Below are 22098 nucleotides of genomic sequence, written 5' to 3' on the forward strand. Positions count from 1 at the left end.
AATCCCTAGCAGACTCCATGCCAAGCACAGAGCCTGACACAGGGCTCCATGTGAGATCATGACCTGAGCTGAAACCAAGAGTAGGACGCCCAACCCACTGAGACCCTCTGGTGTACCAACAGTTAATAGTTATAAGCAAACACAAATATTTCATAGAAAACTTTTATTTTAATTTACTATACATATTTAAATTTTAGGAAGTCACTAGGTCGATGCACTTTCCTCTGTAGGTTTAGTTTGATCTTCAGTTACCTGTAAATACACAAATACTTTATTTTTCTAATAATAACCACTTTTAGTTTTACCTTTCACCCACCATTTTAAATCATTCACAGTCCCTCTCCTATAATGATATAATGACCGTTGGTCTTTCTCCTTCATTAGTAATTATTATAGAAATTTAAGCAGAAAAAGAAGAAAACTTATAAGGCCAGGTTCCCAATATATCAAGTAAAGTACAATTTCATTAAAAATATAATCTGAGGCATGTTTAGGCTTCTCCAGCTTGTAATTTTATTTTTCAATTACAAAATGAAATCATTCATGTGAGAAAAATAACAGCAATGCTATAACACGGTATTTTAAACCAACAGATTTTCTTGGAAGGTATAATTCTATTTTAAAAACAGTGTATCACAGGTTTAGTAGAAATACGTATGTCCATATTTCTATTCTGTGTCACTCAAACACATCAAACAGCTAAACTTAGTCCTCACCATCCCAATATCCACCCTACCTCCAGCATTATCTTTCTCAGTGAAGGGCTCTACCCAGCTGTCCACACCTGCCATTAGAGAATCTGTGGTTCTCTTACATGCATACTCAATCAACAGTCCTAATTCTACCCAAGTGGCTCCCACTGTGGCACCTGAACTTCAGGATCTCATCACCTTCTATCCCTCTAACAGGACTGCTGGCTTAAGTCACAGCTTTCTTCCACACTGCCTCAGAGTAAGCTTTTAAACATGAATAGCTGACCAATAGGTCACTTCCTTTTTCAAATTCTCCAGTTACCTCTAATCACTTCCAGGAGGGGAATGCAAATTCCATATTATGGAAGACAAGCTCCTCATATGCTATCTCCAACAGACTTTCTTTTTTTAATAAATTTTTTATTGGCGTTCAATTTGCCTCTCCAACAGACTTATTTTGTTAGACCCATCACCCACCCTACATATGAATGTATATTCAGGTTCATCTTAAATTCACCACGCTCTCCATTCCTCCATGCCTCTGGCAAGCAGCTTCCTCTGAGATAATGCCCAACCCACCCCCAGCAAATTATCTGCCAGGCCCACTTTTAGTCATCCTTTAAAGCTAGCATAAGCAACACCAATCCCTGGGAACCTCCTTTAACCAACCCATCAGCTTGGTATGGGTCCTTTTCTGTATGCTAGAACTCCACATGTACACCCAACTGTGGGCTTGTAAGTCCAGTTATCCAGTAAAGTAACTTCTCTGAGGCCAGTAAGTAGGTTTTGTTCATTTCTGTATCTACAGCTCCTGCCACATAACAGACACTTGGTATGTCTATGTTAGTTGAATTAATGAACCATATCTTTAACCTATTCCCTTTAAACAAGCAAAATGGAAAGAAGGAAGCTGAACCAGAATAAATGTTGCAAAAACAGCTACTCACTGATTCTTATTAGATACTCTGGGTTACTTCCTCTACTATTTTTCTACATTATATACTCATTTCTTCTCTAGTTTCTTAATCTAAAATGATCATTATGATGAAGGGGATTAAGAGCACACTTATTGTGATGAGCACTGAGAAATGAATAGCTTTAATGAATCATTATATTGTACACCTGAAACTAACAGCACTGTGTTAATACCTGAATAATGTATAAATTAAAAATAAATAATAAAATGATCATGTGACCAAAGAGACAAAATTATTCTACCCATTCAAAAGTATTTTCTCTTCATGAGAAAATTAGATGTAATCTCTACACAAGAATATTATGACTATGTGCCTCAACAATAAATTCTGTCTGTAAAATTATTAATAAAGACTAGGTTTGTACATCATCATAAAAAAATAATTGCGTAGCCCATATACCAAAGGTTGGGCTCAAAATTTGGCATGACATATATAGATAACAAGCCCTGAATGGGTTAACAGACTGACTGTAAATGTACCAGCAAAAACAATTAGAAAACCACATGAGGAGGTAGATAACAAGTGGAAATTTTAAGAATGGATGTTTGTTCAGAGATTACTCTGCTAAACATGAAATGTTCAATGAAGATCGTAAGACTTGGATGAGGTACTGAAGAATAAGTAGGATGTATTCTATTATAGACAGGAAGAGAAATGGAAACAGATCCAGACAGAAAAACTGTCATGAATAAACAAACTTGAAAAGAAGTCTGAGTTAACAATACTAATATCATATATTTGAAAGTTACTAAGAGTAGATTTTAAAAGTTCTCACCACATACACACAGAATATGTAACTCTGTGAGGTGATGGGAATGCTAACTCACCTTATTGTGGTAACTAGTTTGCAATACATACATACCTTGAATGATTACAGCATACATCTTAAACTTAGACAACGCTATATGGAAGTTATATCTCAGTAAAGCTGGGGAAAAAATAAAGTGAGAAGAAGAAGAAAGAAGAAAGAAAGAAGGAGAAGGAGAAGGAGAAGGAGAAGAAGAAGAAGAAGAAGAAGAAGAAGAAGAAGAAGAAGAAGAAGAAAGAAGAAAGAAGAAGAAAAGGAAGGAAAGAAGGAAGGAAGGAAGGAAGGAAGGAAGGAAGGAAGGAAGGAAGGAAGGAAGGAAGGAAGGAAGGAAGGAAGGAAGGAGGGAGGGAGGGAGAGAGGAGGGAGGGAGGGAGGAAAAGTTTGATGTGTGTTTATAAGCTTGACTAGAGTGGAAAATTAGGGTAACTACGAAGGGTTCATGAGGCCAGATTACACAGAATAGCTATCAGATAATGTAAGTAAAGGATGAGCACTTAGTCCATGAAAGAGTAAATAGGGACAGAATAGCCAAAAAATATAATCATTCGTACTTGTGAAATCTAAATGCTAATGACACAGAATGAACTAAAAACACAAGTACTCAAATACTGTTTTTCAGGACATTTGCACATTGAATATGACAACCAATAGTCAACGCAGCTTTAAAATACATCTGAAAAATCTTAATCTTTAAATAAATGCTCATTAAGCTTACAAAAAAATTATCAAAGACCTAATTAACCCACTGGACCCACTAAGAACTATCACCTCTATAGAGCAGTATTCTTATTCTTCTTCAAGTTCTACAATATCATTTCCACAATAGTAACAAACAAAAACAGGAGAATTGCCAAGTTACAACCATTCTCTTGCCAAGATTCTACTGGAGTCAACAACTATAACACTGCTATAACACTGCTTTAGCTATTAAGACAACTAATTACTTTTTTCTTTCATTTTCTTTTCTTCTCTTTTTTATTTGTTGTTGGGTTGTTGCTTAATTCCAATAAAAATTTCTTCATGAACAGTACTTGTTAGCTGTCAAAAAACACTTACCATTTTCCGAGATCTTTCCAATAGTTTATGCCATATAGTAAAATGTGCCTTGAAAAGAAAAGATTCACTATGAATTAAATAGAGCAATAAACTAAAATTAAAGGAACTGAGTCTTACATAGGTTTTAAACAAAAACATAAGAAGTCATCAGGAGGTACTAATGAGGCTAAATGGTTACAGAAGTAGAGAGTAGGGGGAAAAGGTACTTTACAGGATAGCTGCTTCATTTAGCATGTAAGGAAAAAAAAAAAGTAAGTACTAAAAACGCCATTCCTCCTCTTTTATCCCTCCTCATCATTACCATAACAGACAGCACTCCTTCTAATGGGAAGCAAAACTCTGCCCCACTTTCCCATGGGCTGCAAGTCTTTCCATAAATAGCCATTTTCAACAAACTAGAGGTCATTTTTCAATCACTAGCAATCACAAGGAGAGGTTCATCAAGAACCAACACTGCCCGACAGTGACATCTTCATGCTGAAACGGCAGTTCTACAGGATTTAGCAAATTAACCCAAAGAACAAGAAAAACTAGTGAAGACAATAATAAGATTATAGAACCAATTTATTTAATCCTTAACAATTTTATATAGGAGGGGAGTCTCAGAAGGCATAGATGAAAACTGTGCAAAATGCATAAGGATCACACCAATTTTACTAAGTCATTTAAAGGTGATACTGAGGGGGACACCTACGTGGCTCAATAGTTGAGTATCTGCCTTCAGCTCAGGGCATGATCCCTGGACCAGGGATTGAATCCTGCGCAGGGAGCCTGCTTCTCCCTCTGCCTGTGTCTGTGCCTCTCTCTCTGTGTCTCTTATGAATAAATAAATAAAACCTTAAACATAAATAAATAATAAATAAATAAATAAAATAAAGGGGATACTGAAGGATATGTGTGGGCCAGTGACATCACACTGAATAACCTGGTAAAATCCAGGATAAAAGGTAAAATTACTATATGCATGTATAATTCCTTCTGGAGAAAAGATCAGCATCGCATGTTTAAAAATAAAATGATGGACAGCTGGTGCAGACCCTACAATGTGGCTGATGGAGAAAGTGGTATGAGAGGTCAGAGAGGCAGGCAAGGGCCAGATAACATAGGGTTTTGTGAGACAAGGTACAGGGTTGGTATTTTTATAAGAAGCTCCTGGAATGTTCTGGGCAAAGGGATTACATCATCTGATTTGTGATGAAAAAGGTTATTTGGCTACTAAGTAGAAAATGTGCTTCGGTGGGGGCAGAAGTGAAGGGATGAAGAATAAGAGCAGTTTGGAAAGGGTAGTGGTAGTAGATGAGACGCTACACAACTGAGGGACTTGGCATGTTTTAGAATTAAGAGTTTAAAAGATTTGCTGATGGATGTCATGGGGCATGGATGGGAGGGAAACAGAATCAAGGATTACCTCACATCTAAGTAGATGATGGTGTCATTTACTGAGATGCAGAAAGCTAGGAAAATTAACAGATATGTGGAAAAAATCAAACATGTAAAGGACAAAAGCTAAAAAGTACAAAACGCTGATGAAGGATTTAAATAAAAGATACACTATATTCATAGACAAGAAGATACAATTTAGTAAAGATGTCAATTCTCTGGGATGCCTGGGTGGCTCAGCGGTTGGGAATCTGCCTTCAGCTCAGGGCATGATCCCCAGTCCAGGGATTGAGTCCCACACTGGACTCCCTGCAAGGAGCCTGCTTTTCCTGTCTATGTCTCTGCCTCTTTCTCTGTATCTCTCATGAATAAATAAGTAAAATTAAAAAAAAAAAAAAGATGTCAATTCTCTCCAAATTGATATAAAGGCTTAATATAATTCCTATCAAAATCCCAATAAGACTTGTCAATACAAAATGATTATACTAAAATTACATAAAAAGGCAAAAAATCTAAAATAAACAATTTTCATAAATAATAACAACATAGGATGAATTATTCTACTTGATTTCAAGAACTGTTTATAGCTACAGTAATCAAGACTGTGATAGTGGCAGAAGGACAGACACACAGATCAATGGAACAGAATAGAGAACCCAGAAGTAGAACCATACAAATATACCCAACTGATTTTTAACAAGGGTGCAAAAGTAATTTAATGGAGGAAGGACAGCCTTTTTAACAAATGATGTTGGAGCAATTTGACATGTATAGACAAGAAAAATGAACTACAATCTAAATCTCACACCTTATACAAAATTTAGCACAAAATGAACCACAGACTTAAATATAAAACTATAAAACTTTTAGAGGGAAAGTAAAAGAGAATCTTTGGTGTCTAGGTCCAAGCAAAGAAATCTTTGAAGTAACACCAAAAACATAATCCATAATCAGAAAAAATGATAAACTAGACTTCATCAAAATTAAAAACTTCTGTTCCACTAAAAACTTCTGATCTTTTGTTAAGAGGATAAAAAGACAAACTACTGATAGAAAATAAACGCAATACATATTTAACAAAAGACTAGTATCCAGAATATACTGGGAAAAAATTCAAAATTCAACAGTAAAAAAGCAAACAATCCAATTAGAACATAAGCAAAAAACATCAACAGACTTTTCACCAAAAAAGATACACAGATGGCAAATAAACACATGAAAAGATGTTCAACACAATTAGCCAACAGGAAAATGCAAATTAAAATGACAGTGAGAAATCACTATAAACCTATCATAGTGGCTAAAATAAAAAATAGTGACAATGTCAAAAGCTGGCAATGATCAAAAAACTGATTACTAACACATTACTGGTGGGAACAGTAAAATGGTACAGTCACTCTGGAACACAGTTTGATGAGTTTCCTAAAAAAACTAAGTATGTGCCTACCGTTTGACCCAGCAATTGTACTCCTGGGCATTTATCCCAGAGAAATTAAAACATATATTCAAAAAAACCTGTACACAAATGCTCACAGCAGCTTTATCCATAATAGCTAAAAACTAGAAACAACCTAAATATCCTTTAAACAGTTGAATGGTTAAACAAACCACAGTAGATCCATATCACGGAAGACTGCTCAGCAATAAAAAAGAAACAACTATTGATACACAGAACTTCAATGAATCCTCAGAGAATTACACTGAGTGAAAAAAAGTCAATCCCAAAGATTATATAATGTATGATCCCATTCATGATATTCCTGAAATGAAAATTTGTAGAAGAGACTAACAGTTGGCAGGGGTTAAGGAGGTGGGGGTAGGGCAGAGGAGAGTGAGTGTGGCTACAAAAGGCAATCAGGAGAAAGCCCTGTGAAGAGATTGTACTGCATCCTCACTGTGTCAATGTCCATACTCTGGTTGTGAAACTGTACTACACTTTTGCAAGATGTTATCACTAAGGAAACTAGGTAAAGGTACTTGGGATCTCTGTATTATTTCTTATAACTGCATGTGAACCCACACAGATTTTTAATTATCTCAAAATCCAAAGTTGAATTAAAAAAAAAAAAGCAAAAAAAAAAAAAAAAAGCATTAACAAGGGGTGGGAACAATATGGAAAATAACAGACTCTGGGTCATGAATAGATCAGAAAAATTAGGGAGGAAGAGCCTGCCACACCTAAGTCCACAAGGCATTCCAGAAGATCCTACCAATATGCACTCCAATAATCCTCAGTGCACCCTCCTCCCTTATACTAATTTGAAAAATTAAAATTACTATCTCAGTTTGATTCAAGGTTTTCAACTAGTATTTCTTTTGTTGAATGATCTATTTATATTCCAGGGAAAATTGTTTTTATCATAAACCTGAATTTACAAAGTATTAATGTCACACAACTTAATGAAAATCATAATGTATGATTTGGTAGAAATTGGCAGAAAATCAAGATCAGAATCACACCCACCCTCAAACTGGACAACCTGAAACTTTAAGCTTTACTTACTCTTAAGTGTACAGGTAAAGAAAGACCCTGGAATCTTCGTACAAGATTCAACTGGTTGGCTTGAAGATTATGAACTGCTGATACTTCATACTGGAAACAAATACTAGTTCTTGGAATGAGAGGACCCTCACTCACATCAATGAAGTCACCAAATCTAATTTGATATTAAAAACAAACAAACGAAACTTCAAAATCAAACCATTTATAGTAGTTTGGAAAAAATCTATTCATTCTCTTTGGGAAAATGTCCCTAAATCAAGAGCATTCCATGAGGAATGTTCAATTCAGTCTCTATTGCTCCTGATACAACAATCTCACATGAGGAGCTAAAACTATGAAAATTAATGTCAAGTGACCTTGTTCTTTATTAGCACTGATATAACTTTAGAGATTTTTAAGAATACTGAACATATCATGCTATCAAGTGAATCCAATGTCTAAAACTTATCTACAACCTCATATATAAACTCATTGCATAGAGTTTAGAACTCACTGTATACAACAGATTGTCCAAAGAGCAGCTTTGTAGAAGAAAAATATTAACTGAGTCAAGAAAACATGAGGCTGAGAAAACAGAGGCCATGAAGTCACTTCTGCATATGCATTGTCCTACTTCCCTCATCCCTGTATCAGAAAGCACATTCCTAGTTTACTTACTTATATGTAACATGAGTAGTAATTAACTAGTCAGTATTCATATTTGTACATAGACATGAATCACGTTCAATTCGTAACAATGAATATTTTGCCCAGTTTCAAAATTAACTTTTAAAAATCACATTTTTAAAGGATGTTTTCAACTCTCAAAATGCGGAAATAAAAATAACAATAAAATGAGGAACAGAAACTACAACTGCTCCTGAAGATAATTTAAATCTCCCAGGTACCACCATACCAAAACAATGAACAAAGCAGCAGAAATTAACGTATTAAGAATAACAAACTAAGGTACAAATTCATCTTTTTCAGTCATACACTACATTCAGGTAACAATAAAGCTAAACCTTCCTATAAATTAGCATGACAGCCAATGTATTTTTACTTACCTGTGTAGCTTAACTATTCTCTCAGGGTTCTGAGATGCCTTCTCTTCTATGAAATCCATTTTGTACCTAAAAAGCAGCAAAGGAAAAAAAAAAAAACTTTTACTTCTAAATATATATATATATATACACACACACACACACACACACACACACATACACACACACACACACACACACACACACACACACAAAGGTCTTTAAGTAACCCTCCTCCCTTTCTCTTCCTCTTTAGCCATAGTTTTTGAAAGAAGGGTTTACACTTGGAGCCTCCCTTCCTTGAGTCTGGCCACAGCCTCACGACTGCACCAAACTGTTGCCCCCAAAGCCACAGGAACTTCCCTGGTTTGAATAGAATGGACACCTTTCTGTTCTCATTTCCACTGCTCACCTCCACCTCTCCAAATGCTCTTTTCCACCAGCTTCCATGACACTCCCTGTTTGTTATTTTAACTCTCTGGCCACTTTTCCCTTTCTCCACCCTCCAGGGGACCTGTCCTACAGCCTCTTTTCACAAAGCATCCTCCCTGGGCTGGCTCTTGAATGTGTGCAGCTTTAATTACCACTTCTGCATTCCTCTCTTCCACAGTTCAGCTTCTAATCCACATCCCTCTCTGAGCTCTGAACTAGAGATCTAAGACCCTCCTGGACATCCACTATGATGTTCCAGAAGCATCTTATATTCTGCAATTCTCTTTTTTTTTTTTTTAATTTTATTTATTCATGTATGAGAGACACGGAGAGAGAGGCAGAGACATATGCAGAGGGAGAGCAGGCTCCCTGCGGGAAGCCTGATGCGGGACTCGATCTCAGGACCTTGAGATCACAACCTGAGCTAAAGGCAGACGTTCAAACTCTGAGGCACCCAGGCATCCCTTATACTCTGCAATTCTCAAACAGAATAAAAACTTACTCCTTTTCCCACCAAACGTATTCTTATTCCTGAATTCCCTAACTTAGTAAATGACACTGTCAACCTCAGAGATTTCCTGCTTCTCCTGTCACATCCCCTCCATCTAATTCATTGCCAAGTCATGTCAATTCTACTGCCTAAACATCTGTCAAATCTACCCAATCCTGTCACTACAGCTAATAGCAGAGGCGGAACTGCAAAGCCCAGGTTCAAATCAAAACTTTACCACTAACTACTAAGAGCTTTGTCTCTCTCTACCCCAGAGCTAAATGAATACTACGTGTGTGTATGGAAGGTTGGGAAGCATTAGTTCACACAAAAACATCCACTTACTGCCACACCCCTTTGCCAAAGCCCCCCATACATTATTAAGGGAGCCAATTCCCTTGAATACTTGTCCCTTTTGCCCTACCTCTAAGAGACGTAACTGTCCCCTGAGAGCCAAAGCCACTGAAGGCTCCCCCTATAGCAGAAAAGCTCAATCACTGATCTATCTTCAACCATCCAAAATTCTCTGTCCCCTCAAACTTGCCCCCAGACCATCCCTACCTCGTTCCATACATTCAACTAACTTTTCAAAGTCCTCCAAGCCCCTCCTAAACTTTGGAAGCGAAGTGGAGGGAATGGGAAATCTCCTTGAATGAACATCTATAGTACACTACGGTAGCTATGGACCACTTAAATATAATTAGTCCTAAATGAAATATGCCTCAAGAGTAAAACACATCAGGGATCCCTGGGTGGCGCAGCGGTTTGGCGCCTGCCTTTGGCCCAGGGCGCGATCCTGGGGACCTGGGATCGAATCCCACATCGGGCTCCCAGTGCATGGAGCCTGCTTCTCCCTCTGCCTGTGTCTCTGCCCCTCTCTCTCTCTGTGTGACTATCACAAATAAATAAAAATTAAATAAATAAATAAAACATTTTAAGAGTAAAACACATCAGATTCTGAAGATTTGTATGAAAAAGAGAATATAAAATATCATCAATTTTGTAATACCACATGTTGAAATAACATTTTAGATATAGTTTAAACAAAACATATTATTAAAATGTTATAACTTCACCTTTTCTTTTGACTTTTTTAATGTAGCTACTAGAAAATTCAGTTATATAGATGGCTCACATTATATCTCTATTAGACAGCATGACCCTAGAATGGTAGCACAGAAGTGTCTTGACATGTTCTGATAATCAAAGGAATATTCTTATAGAATCAATGGTAGTTTGGTTCTACAGAACTGTCTGCAGTCTAGTTCAGTTTAAATAGTAAGTACATCCCTACTGCTTTTAAGTCTGGTTCCAGGATATGTGAAATATTATAAACTAATCCTATGAGAACTTACATCTCAATTTATAAATACTTAAAGAAATTCCAATCCATAACATTGAACAATTTGCAGGGGCATATTCTGTCTTGAGAATCTAGTATCTATGTTATGTTTTTCACAATGCAGATTTTCCTAATTAGTTGTAATTTCAATTAGATTAATGTTAAAATATAGTTTATGTTGTTACAATTAGTAGAAGGTAAATTGGAAGTTTTCTGAGTGGAAAAGGGAATTGAAGACCCAGGGAGGATTTAAAATGTTGGCAAAGAAAATCCACCAGGTGGGTAATTCTGGTACGGAAGACTAAGACCGGCTCTATGAATGTTTTACTTGGGCAGTTAGCTCCCTCCAGACAACTGGCATTCTCTGTCTCACCCTTGTCATTTAAAGAGCAGGAGGATGAGAAGGAAAGGCTGCCAAATGAAAAAAAATAATACAGTTCCATACATTCTATCACTTCATGATGGGAGGAAAAAGGGGAAACACACTGTGATGTTGCTACAAAGTGAAGGACTGGCCAAAGAAACAGAGAAATAAGATAAAGTGAGAAAATTACTGAAGGTGGGGGGGAGGGGTTTTTTCCGTGAAATAAATAATGAGATGAATCACAGTAAATAGGCTGGTACAGAAAAAGAGATCTTAGAGCTGAAAATAAAGTGTCTTATATACATTAAACATAAAGATTCTTAAGAACTATTTTCTTCATCACATATAATTTTGGGAGGTTTAATCTCACTTCCAAAGAAGCCAACACTTACTTGTTGTGCTGAAATATTTCTAATGCCACTTTTGCTTCCACTTCCAGAGTTTCAAATGGAAGATCTTTATAAATTAAAGCACGAGCATCTTTTGTGAGGGAACGTAGGTTCTCCTTCAAAATGAAAGTATTAACTTTTTGTAACAACGTAAAAGCATTTCTCCATAGCAGATAAGATAAAACTGTAAGCTAAATATTATAAACCTAACTAAAAGAAAAAGCAAAAGCAAATTTGTTAGGAAAGAAAGTTATTAATTTATAATAATTAAATGTTTGGACCATAAAATGTAGGGTTAGCAATTTATCCCAATCTATAAACTATGAAACTTGTAATTTACTTGTAATTAAGGTCCCAGTCTATATTAATAGTTATTAAAGATAATCCTACAAAGAAATCTTAAACATTTTAAATTATACCTCATAAATGTTTATTAAAACAATGACGCAACTGGAAATACTAATAAAAGTACAAACATTTGTTTACATTGTAAACTACGCTTTTTTAAATGCACAGGAAAAAAATTATTGTCATTCAGAAAGTTTCAGCAGGAAATGTAATGTCATCATTGGCCCTGTCCAAAATACAGCATATATCTAATATTAAAAATTCTCATTTAATGAAAAGTCACTTTTATGCAATTAAAATGATTGATTAATACACATTAACAATATTTATGAGATTTTTAATAAAAACTGTAATTAAGTTTTCATATTATAAATCATTACTAATACAGAAAAGACCAAGCACTGTTACGCAAGTAATTTTTGTAAGAAAATTCCTTCCATAAACTTCCTATTAGACTTTTTTGCATGAAATGACTCTTCTCCATTCTTAATGGCACAATTTATAATAAATTCACATTCATAATTTTATACAACTGTTACTTGAATGTAACTCTCTACCACTTTTTCTTTTTTTTTTTTTTTTTCTACCACTTTTTCTAAATGGTCCACCTAACCCCATGGTGCCTGCAATTAGCTAGTATGTTTTTTTTTTTTAAGTTTTATATTTAAAAAAAGGATAAGGAAAAAAAAAGGATAAGGAAGCAGCAAGTTTCATAGATAATGAGAACCAAATCTTCATCTTATTAGTTTTTACTTAACTCCCCCAATAAAGTGAGAATCCTTTCTTAAATTTGAGGGCATATCTAAAAAAGAAATTAAACTGACACAAGTTCAGAGATCAGGAAGAAAGAGTTTGGTCTCTTCCCCGCCCTGTGGCCCCCCACCTTTCTTTCTACTCTCTTCCCTTTCTCCTTTTCTCTCTTTGTTCCTTCCTGTTTCTCTCCTTCCTCCTTCATGGTATTAAGCAATTTAAACAGGATTATACTAGAAATAACTTCCAAAGCCAGAATTTAAACCTGGATCTGCATGGACTCCAAAATTTTGCTTTTAGAAACTACAATATTTCACTAAATCTAAAATGCACCACTAAGGAAAAAACACTACCAATTACAAGATGCTAGCTACTGTAAGACACGTTTTTTTCAGAGATATTAAAATGTGAAAAAAATATACACTGTACCATTGATAAAATGGTATGGTACACCACCTTTCCTTTTCTGATCTCCAGACTTCTAATTTGTAAGACATATAGTTTTGCTTAAGAATCAGGCATTTGCCTCTTCTCCCCAGTCATAAAGTGAATTTCTAGGCTTAACATCTCAAGGTCATCAACACACCCTCCCTACAGAGCATCTGATTTAGATCATCCTTGTTAGCCAGGTCCCTGGTGCTACCCAATTCCTAGACCTAGAACACTCATTACACAACCAGACCATTTACCAAGAGTCTAGTTTGTTGCAATTTGAGTTAGTTTTGTCAAAGTCTGATTCTTAATTCACTCTACTTGTCTACTTGTGTCTTCTCCCTCGTACATAGGGAGATCTCACAGTATGCAACAGGCTAAAATGGTTTAGGGCAGCGGTTTCCAAATTATGCTCTGAGGATCTAAGAAAGTAAGGAGGCTCCAGACCTCCCACCACCACATCAACCAAGGTGGTTCAGCTGCTTCTGTATTTTATATTCCGGGCATCTTGAAAACTACTATCTTAAGAAACAGAATGAACAGTACCAGGAAGAAAGTACTTTAAGCAGGCTATAAAGCTTGCATAGAACTGACCACATTATGAATACCCCCATTCATTTGCCTCTATCTTGAATACACTGAAAAAGCACAACTGGAATAGATAGCTATGTAAGTAGTATCTTTTAAATATCCTCAACATGGGGGACCCCTGCGTGGCTCAGTGGTTTAGCGCCTGCCTTCAGCCCAGGGTACGACCCTGGAGTCCCGGGATCAAGTCCCATGTCGGGCTCCCTGCATGGAGGCTGCTTCTCCCTCTGCCTGTGTCTCTGCCTCTCTCTCTCTCTCTGTCTCTCATGAATAAATAAAATCTAAATAAATAAATAAATAAATATCCTCAACATGCAGTATCATTCAACAATACTGACATAGGAATCATTCTAACAAAGAAAGGCACAGATTCTAAAATTAATATTCCAAACACTATACTTACTTTTGTTGGCATCCACTCATCAAGTCTCTTATCCAGAACTACATCATAGCAGAAGGCTCCACAGATTACTGTAAATTCAACCAAAATGAAAGGCAAAATCAAATCTGTCACAGAATTACTAATTGGCAACAATTAAATATTTAGATCATAAAATGAAGGGCTAGCAACCAATCTCTCTCAACTCTACAAATTATAAAACTGTAACCATTTTTCCCAGTTCTTGCCAGAGCTCTACCAACTTTCCCCTTCCCAAAAAACTAACTCACCTTTTGTGAACACAAAATCACTCGTATTTTTTTAAACACTTTTATTTTCTTCCAGAATATTATCACTATAGGTATTTCAAATAATTACTAGGCATAAAAATTCTAAAAGAGTAAGATATTTAAATATGTAGATGAATGAATAAATGGACATGAAACGAATTTCTTTTTTAATGTCTTCTAAACATCTTCATTTTTGTTTTGTTCTTAGAATCATTCACTGAGCTTTTTAAATATTTTTGGTGCAAATATTTCTATCTTTTTAAAAAAATTACAAATGTGATCCTACCACACATACTGACCCAAAATCCCAGTTATATCAAAATTACAGAGTGTAAACTCTCCCAACTCCCCCAAATGGTGTCCCTCTCCAGAGTCATGGCCATTTTCTGGTGAAATGGTGCCACCTAAACACAGCTTTCTCCAGAATTCTATTTATACTCTCATTTCCTCCTCCTCTAACTCAATTTAGAAATACACGCTTAAAGTGATAGGAAACAAACCCCAAGACAACGTAATTACATGAAATTCATATTAAAAAAAAAAAAAAAAACACATTCTCCTTGAATTCTATTATGTTAATTACTGACCTCCAAAAATTAAATAAGATGACTACGTTACCCACTATAAATGGAATATATGCGACAGTAATTTATATTACATAAAATTAGAAATAAGCTCAGAAAAAAAAGCTCTATAAAGTATCAAAAATAGGTACCAAGCTATTCAAAAATTACCAAAATGTGTGTGTGTGTGTGTGTGTGTGTGTGTGTGTGTACATTACCAGGAACTTCTGGAGCTCTGATCAAACTGACCACATATTCATCTTTGAATGCCCTCTCTATCACACAGCCCATCATCATGGCACAAGAACGCCAATAAGCCTAGAAAAATAAAATACACACAAACAAAATACATATTAAGATTCACTAAGGTTTCTTCAATATTAAAATTTAGGTTAACTTTTGACTTAGGAACTATTTCTCTGTTCATCCTCAGCATGTAGTAATATTGAACATCAGACCACAACATTACCTCTATGATGCAAAAAGCACAAAAGAACGAAGCACCAACTTGTGCTGTTGGCAGTTTCTGCACAAGTTATCAGATATTATAATGTTTATCAAGTAACAGATAGTTTTACTATCTGGTAGCAACTTTAACTTTAATCCAGGATAAAGGTATCTCATTAACAAACTTGTGCTAGAGTAAAAAAAAAATATATAGATAGATAGATAGATAGATAGATAGATAGATAGATATAAACCTGTTTAAACCATATGTAATTGAGAAGGAAAACTCAACTTTCAAGAATTTATGACTCCTACCCTATACCTAACATCACATAGCACATCACTCAAGTTATTCATATTTACAGCAAAGCAACCCATTAACTGGGCTTTTCTTTACTAGCATTTTGATGCATGGACATGCCTAATATGGGTATCCACACAATGACCTTATTGAGTCATAAAGAGAAACATATACCTGCACCATACCTGCCCATCTTATGTCCCATATGGGCACCTGACTTTCATAAGCTCTTTACCACAGCTGAGGACTAAGAGTGGGATCACTTGGCTGTGTGTAGCAGACACTGTTCCAGAATGTTTCTTACAGAACCACATAACATACACGAAAAATAAGTACAAACCCAGGCCTTGAAGACAAGCAGCAAAATGCACTTCCTCATCTATCCTACTTAAATGTTTTTAATGTCTGTTGAACTCAAGTCAGAATGCCTAGATTAAAATCTAGGCTCCAGGGACGCCTGAGTGGCTCAGCAGTTGAGCACCTGCCTTTGGCCCAAGGCATGATCCTGGAGTTCCAGGATCAAGTCCTACATCAGGCTCCCTGCATGGAGCCTGCTTCTCTCTCTGCCTGTGTCTCTGCCTCTCTCTCTGAGTCTCCCACGAATAAATAAATTAAAAAAAAAAAAAATCCAGGCTCCACGGTTCCCTAAACTGAAGCTACTGAAACTCTTTTTGTTTCAGCTTATCTATCTGCAAAGTGGGAATAACGATACCTATTTTTATAGGATTTTTATGAAGATTAAATGAGTCAATACCTATAAATCACCTAAGACAGTGCTTGACACATAATCAATACTTGATGTTAGCTATTATTATCCTGTCATTTTCTTAAGGGTTTTGTTACAACCTCTTTGTAATGAATACCTATTGTACGTATGTCAAGGACTAGGTCCAACAAGGGACATGATCCCTGTCTTCACAGAGCCAAGAATCCAATGCATTCAACAGTTCATATTGCAAGGCAATATTAAAATACCGTATCCAGAGATATTAGCCAAGTGTTGTAAGGCCCTAAAGAAAAAAGGGATTCATTCTGGCAAGAAGAAACTGAGAAGATTCCACAGATATTTTAACTGAACTATAAAAGAAAAACAGGATTTTAAGGGAGGAAGAGGGCAGCCAAGCTGGCTCAGCGGTTTAGCGCCGCCTTCAGTCCAAGGCGTGATCCTGGAGTCCCGGAATCGAGTCCCACATCCAGCTCCCTGCATGGAGCCTGCTTCTCCCTCTGCCTGTGTCTCTACCTCTGTGTGTGCGTGTGTGTGTGTCTCATGAATAAATTAAATCTTATAAATAAACAAAGAAACAAATAAATAACAAGTAGGAAGAAAATACCCAGAGTTGAAGAAGAGCATTAATAAAAGCCAAGGGGCTAACACAGCCTAAACCATTAGTGATCAAGTCCTCTAATATGGCCAGAACAAAGAGGAAGTGGAAAGAAGCCATGGAAGTGAAGCTCATAAACCAAGCTGGGTCAGATCACACAGGGCCTGGAAAGGCATGGGAAAACCTTTCAGGTCATTCCTGAAAGTTACCGGGTAGGGAAAAAGTGACACAAATAAGGATTGCGTCATTTAATAAAACTCTTACAGTACTACTCAGGAAGTCTCTAGTATTAAAATACGGGGCGGGGGCAGATGGTTAAAAAGTTACTGAAATAATCCGACAATGGTCAAAGGTTGAATTCAAGCAGTAGAGGTAATGAAATATAGAGTAACCAATAAATGTTAGTGGAATAAAGACATGGATGTAAAAGACAAAGTATATCGTCTTCTCAAAGCCAAATACAAAGAAAGGAGGATATTTTGAATTGTGAAAATGCCTAACCGACAAGCAAAACACTGATTATCTAGTACATTACAACATTTGACCTTGGCCGTATCTGCATATTTCAAGCTCCGCAGCAAATAGATTTTAATAAGAAGAAGAAGAAGAAAAAAAAAATTGAGGAAAAAAAGAACATAGGGGCAGAAATACCTTATTCACTTCTCCTGGATCACGATCTTTGAAAGTAAGAAATTCAATTTCACAGGATTTGGTCAAAGGCTTATACATGTCCCAAGGCTGTCCGTCCACAAGAGCCAGGATGGACTTCCTGCAGTACCACTCACTTAAATCTAGGAATTTAGAAGAATAGGTTGAAGGTCTAAATCTAACAAAACCCAAAGTGAAAGATCACATGTTTAAGTGCTACATTAAGAGATAAAACAACAGAAAAGCAAGATTCTGCAATGACCTCCTTCAGGAGAAAAAAGTCTTATATATTATATCTGTAACCAATAATAAATAATACCCAACACAACCAATGTATTAACAAAATTCCCAAAAACACTTACAAAAACCATTAAGGCTAAGTCTAATTTCAAATTAATCTGTCAATTATTAAGGAGTAAAATAATGCTCTAAGAGTTACACTTAAATATTATGAGAACAGCGTCATGAATATACTTGGCTATATGCACACACAACTTAGGTGAAAAAAAAAAAAACATATAAACATACATCCATAGTAAATCTGGTCTAAATGGGTTTGGGGTCTTGCTCCCAAACCTCCTGTTACTTCCCTAACAGGCCTGTTCAAGTTAAATACCATTAATGGCTTTTAATTTTCAGTATGAATTCACATACAAGCCAATCAGCTCTGGTCTGTTCTTTGACCAGAATGCACTCCAACTCCAACCCTGATTAGATATTTTTCAAGTACATAGCTACTCACAGAAGTGGTCAAACTACAGGTACAGGATCTAAGATCCTTACGGAGGGGATCATGTCTCTTTTTGTTCACTCATTAGTACATTCAGAACCTAGCACCACACCTGTAATACAGTAAGCACTCAAAAGTGTAGTGAATGACCAGAGGTATGAATGACAAGCGAATGTCTGCGTAGGAGTCATGCTGAGGGTGGTTCAAAGGCTTCATCTCCACATGTGAAATAGAAGTATAAGAAGTATTAAATAAGGAGTAGGAAATAAGGAGTATAAAACTCCTTAGGGCTTGCACTTTGTTTATCCTCCTCTGTCCAATAAATGTTTACAAACAAGTAAACAACAATCGTAAGTACCAGAGTAAGGGAAGATCAAGAGTGCAGACTGGCTTAAACTTTTAACTAAAACTGCTAATTACTTAAAAGGAATCATTACTGAGTTTTCCAAGTTTAAACAACGCAGCTACTCATGCATAAGTGAGCATGCTGGTGTATACATCTATTCTGGAAGCTTCCTAAATTTAAATATTACCAGTTCTATCAAAGCATTTGATCAAAAATAATACATAGGGGCACCAGGGTGGCTCAGTGGTTGAGCGACCACCCTCGGCTCAGTTGGTGATCCCGGCGTCCTGGGATCGAGTCCTGCATCAGGCTCCCTACAGGGAGTCTGCTTCTCCCTCTGCCTGTATCTCTGCCTCTCTCTGTGTCTCTCATGAATAAATAAAATCTTTAAAAATAAAAATAATACATAAAGAGAGCCCTCCCTTCCCTTCATTGACACACCAAATCACACAGAGCTTATCTCCTTGAAGAGATGAACACAACACATACTGTTGCCCTAATCACATTCGCCCCGTGCATGCATCCATTTACACATTTACTACACTCACACATAAGTAGGAACAAAAACATAACACACAGTGAGGTGACTGGTAAGCAGGTAAGATTTAAGTTAGGCCATAAAAAGCGAGAAAGAAAAAGGAGGCCAAAAAAGCTGGTCATCCAAGGCCAGGGCAGTTCCTTGGCCCCAAATTCCTTTGATGAGACCCACATGGTGACTGCTCCCATTACCCCAGAGCGCTGTCTGAAAAGGGTCAAGGGGGGATCCCTGGGTGGCGCAGCGGTTTGGTGCCTGCCTTTGGCCCAGGGCGCGATCCTGGAGTCCCGGGATCGAGTCCCACGTCGGGCTCCGGTGCCTGGGGCCTGCTTCTCCCTCTGCCTGTGTCTCTGCCTCTCTCTCTCTCTCTCTCTGTGTGACTATCATAAATAAATTAAAAAAAAAAAATTGAAAAAGGTCAAGGGGCAGCCCTAGGTGGCTCAGCAGTTTGGCGCTGCCTTCAGCCCAGGGTGTGATCCTGGAGACCTGGGATCGAGTCCCACATCGGGCTCTCTGCATGGAGCCTGCTTCTCCCTCTGCCTGTGTCTCTGCCTCTCTCTCTGTGTCTCTCATGATGATAGATAGATGATAGATAGATAGATAGATAGATAGATAGATAGATAGATAGATAAAACAGAGTAATAACACCTCAGCCTTCCTCCCCTTGAAACAAACATAGCCCCTCAAACCTGGCCAGACTCAAGCAAGTCCCAGGACAACCTGTGCATTACGGTACCACGCTGTCAAGGCCCACAGGACCCTCAAGAGCTAAAGCGACAAGTGAACCGAGAGCACGATGCTCGATACAGGAGAACTTCCGTGAGTTCAGGGAGCAAGAACCTGGCCCCGCCTCCCGCGAGCCCGCTCCTCCCTCCTCCGCACAGCTCACGGGGACGGTCAGGTCTGTATCAGTCTGCATCCCGATGCGCTACTCACGCATAGCACAACTGTAAGGCGTGGAAACGTTTTTGTTCATCACAAAGACGGTGCCAGGGTCCGTTTTCCCAACGTGCTTGACTTCGATCTTCTCAGTCCGAGGAGTTAACGATAACTGCCTGGTTTTCTCTTTATTAAAGAGGTCATTCCGCATTTCTATCAGTTCTGCCGGTGACAGGCGAGACGCTGGGGATGCCGCTATCGATCCTGCGTAAAAGGTGCAAGAAATACACACAAGTGAAAGAACGAATAACACCCCGGGGTTACCCCAGCCCGCACTATCCTCCTCCAAGGACAGGCAGGATGGGAGGCCACAGAAATTTTAGGATGCGGTTTCCCCACCCCCCAAAAAAAAACGCGCTCGCAGATGAACCTGAAACCGCTTTCTAATATCGATAATTAAAATATGCCACAAAGGACAGAAACCCGCGGCGGGCCCGGATCCACACCTTTCCTTCAACTTTTGCTCTTTTCGCCCCCGGGCGTGCCCTGCCCGCCAGTTTCCTCTGTCGCGCTCCCGTCGATACTTGACAGGGACGGGAGGGGGAAGGCAGCAGGAAGCAGAGTCGGGGCGAGTCGCTGCGAAGGTGAGCAAGGCTGTGGCTGTGCAAGGGCCCGGGGGCGCGAGAGCTCCCGACCCGGGGTGCCTCGCCGAAACGTCAGGGTCTGCGGCGAGAAACGCTGAGCTCTACTGTCCAAACCCTCAATCGGGGAGCATCTGGCACAGCCCGCACGAGTGCTCCAAAGGGAAAACCAGGGCACGGCTGCCCCCCCGCCCCCCAGGGGCCCTGAGCTCCTCCCGCCGCCCCGGGAGCCCCCGGGAGCCCCCGCGCCCCCAGGTCTGTAACCTCAGGCCGCGGAGCCGCCCACAGCCGGGACCTAAAGACCCTCCTCCGCCCCCGGCCGTGGGGCCTCCCGGGACCCGCCTCAGGCCCCAGCCGAGCAGACAACCCTTCAAGCCTCGCTTTCCGCGCCCCCCGCACCGCGGAAACTCACTCCAGCCAAGCCCGCCACCGGGGGCGGCCCGCCCGAGGCGCAGCCCCCAGGCCCGCGCGGCCATTGCCGCCTCCGCTGCCGAAGGGACCGCCTCGCGCAGCTCCTCTCCTGCCCTCCTCCCCGGAAACTCGGAGCACGCGCCTCGCGTTCCGTAGGACGGTTTCGTTCCGGTCCCGACGCTCGCGGCCGCGCGCCGCCTGCAGGGGGCGCGTTTGCGCCTCGCTGAGGATCAGTGGCGGGATGGATGGATGGATGGATGGATGGATGGATGGATGGATGGATGGATGGATGGATGGATGGATGGATGGATGGATGGATGGATGGATGGACGAATGCATGCTTGAAAGAGAAAGAAAGAAAGAAAGAAAGAAAGAAAGAAAGAAAGAAAGAAAGAAAGAAAGAAAGAAGAAAAGAAAGAAAGAAAAGAAAAGAAAAGAAAAGAAAAGAAAAGAAAAGAAAAGAAAAGAAAAGAAAAGAAAAAGAAAAAGATCAGTGGCGGGAGGTCGCGCCCCCGGAGTTGGGGTACGTTCCGATGAGCGCGGAAGGTGACCCAGAGATGCTGCGCCCCAGGACCACCCGGCCGCCCCCCCCTCCCGGGGGCTCCGCAGGGAAACTACGTGTCCTCTTTGGAGGCGCGGAGTCCGACCCGCGCCTTCACGCTCCTCCCTTCCACGGGTTCGAGCCCAAAGAGCTGGGCGAACCCCTTGCTCCCGGCAAAGAATATTTCTGGGGAGAAAAAGTGGGAGAAAAAAAAAAAGAAAAACTGGGGAAAGACGACTTGCACTGACTCTTGCTTTCGTGGTTAGCCTGGCCGGTCACGCTGATGACCTCTTCAGTCTGGGGTTTGCAAGTTCTTAGGGTTTTTAGGGGGGCGAGTGGCCTGCGCCACGGTTCTCCATTCATTGGGCCGTTGAAGGGAATTCTGCAAGCCCTGGAGCTCTTTACAAATTAGATCCGCTTGTGCGGTATGCAGGGAAGATAGAGAGCGCGTTCAAGGCATCCTGGGGATGCTGGCAGGCCGGCCTGGAGACC

The 22098-nt window shown here is 39.1% G+C and overlaps 1 protein-coding gene across 2 annotated transcripts; it reads right to left on the reverse strand.

The window, feature by feature from the left end:
* Positions 1 to 148: 148 nt before the first annotated feature.
* MRPL39 (mitochondrial ribosomal protein L39) lies at positions 149 to 21227 on the reverse strand. Of its 2 annotated transcripts, none has more exons than XM_025449792.3 (10): positions 21067 to 21227; positions 20071 to 20277; positions 17527 to 17666; positions 15024 to 15123; positions 13977 to 14044; positions 11459 to 11571; positions 8463 to 8528; positions 7417 to 7570; positions 3534 to 3581; positions 149 to 252 (listed from the first exon to the last, which is right to left on the reverse strand). In XM_025449792.3, exons 1-10 carry the CDS (start codon positions 21128 to 21130, stop codon positions 205 to 207), a joined length of 1008 nt encoding a protein of 335 aa, XP_025305577.1. In that variant the 5' UTR covers positions 21131 to 21227; the 3' UTR covers positions 149 to 204. The 2 variants fall into 2 exon arrangements, with proteins under 2 accessions (XP_025305577.1, XP_025305578.1); XM_025449793.3 differs by lacking the exon at positions 21067 to 21227 and adding an exon at positions 20520 to 20664.
* Positions 21228 to 22098: the final 871 nt, after the last annotated feature.

Source organism: Canis lupus, chromosome 31 (genome assembly GCF_003254725.2).
Source record: "Canis lupus dingo isolate Sandy chromosome 31, ASM325472v2, whole genome shotgun sequence".
In the NCBI taxonomy this organism is placed as follows: Eukaryota; Metazoa; Chordata; class Mammalia; order Carnivora; family Canidae; genus Canis; species Canis lupus.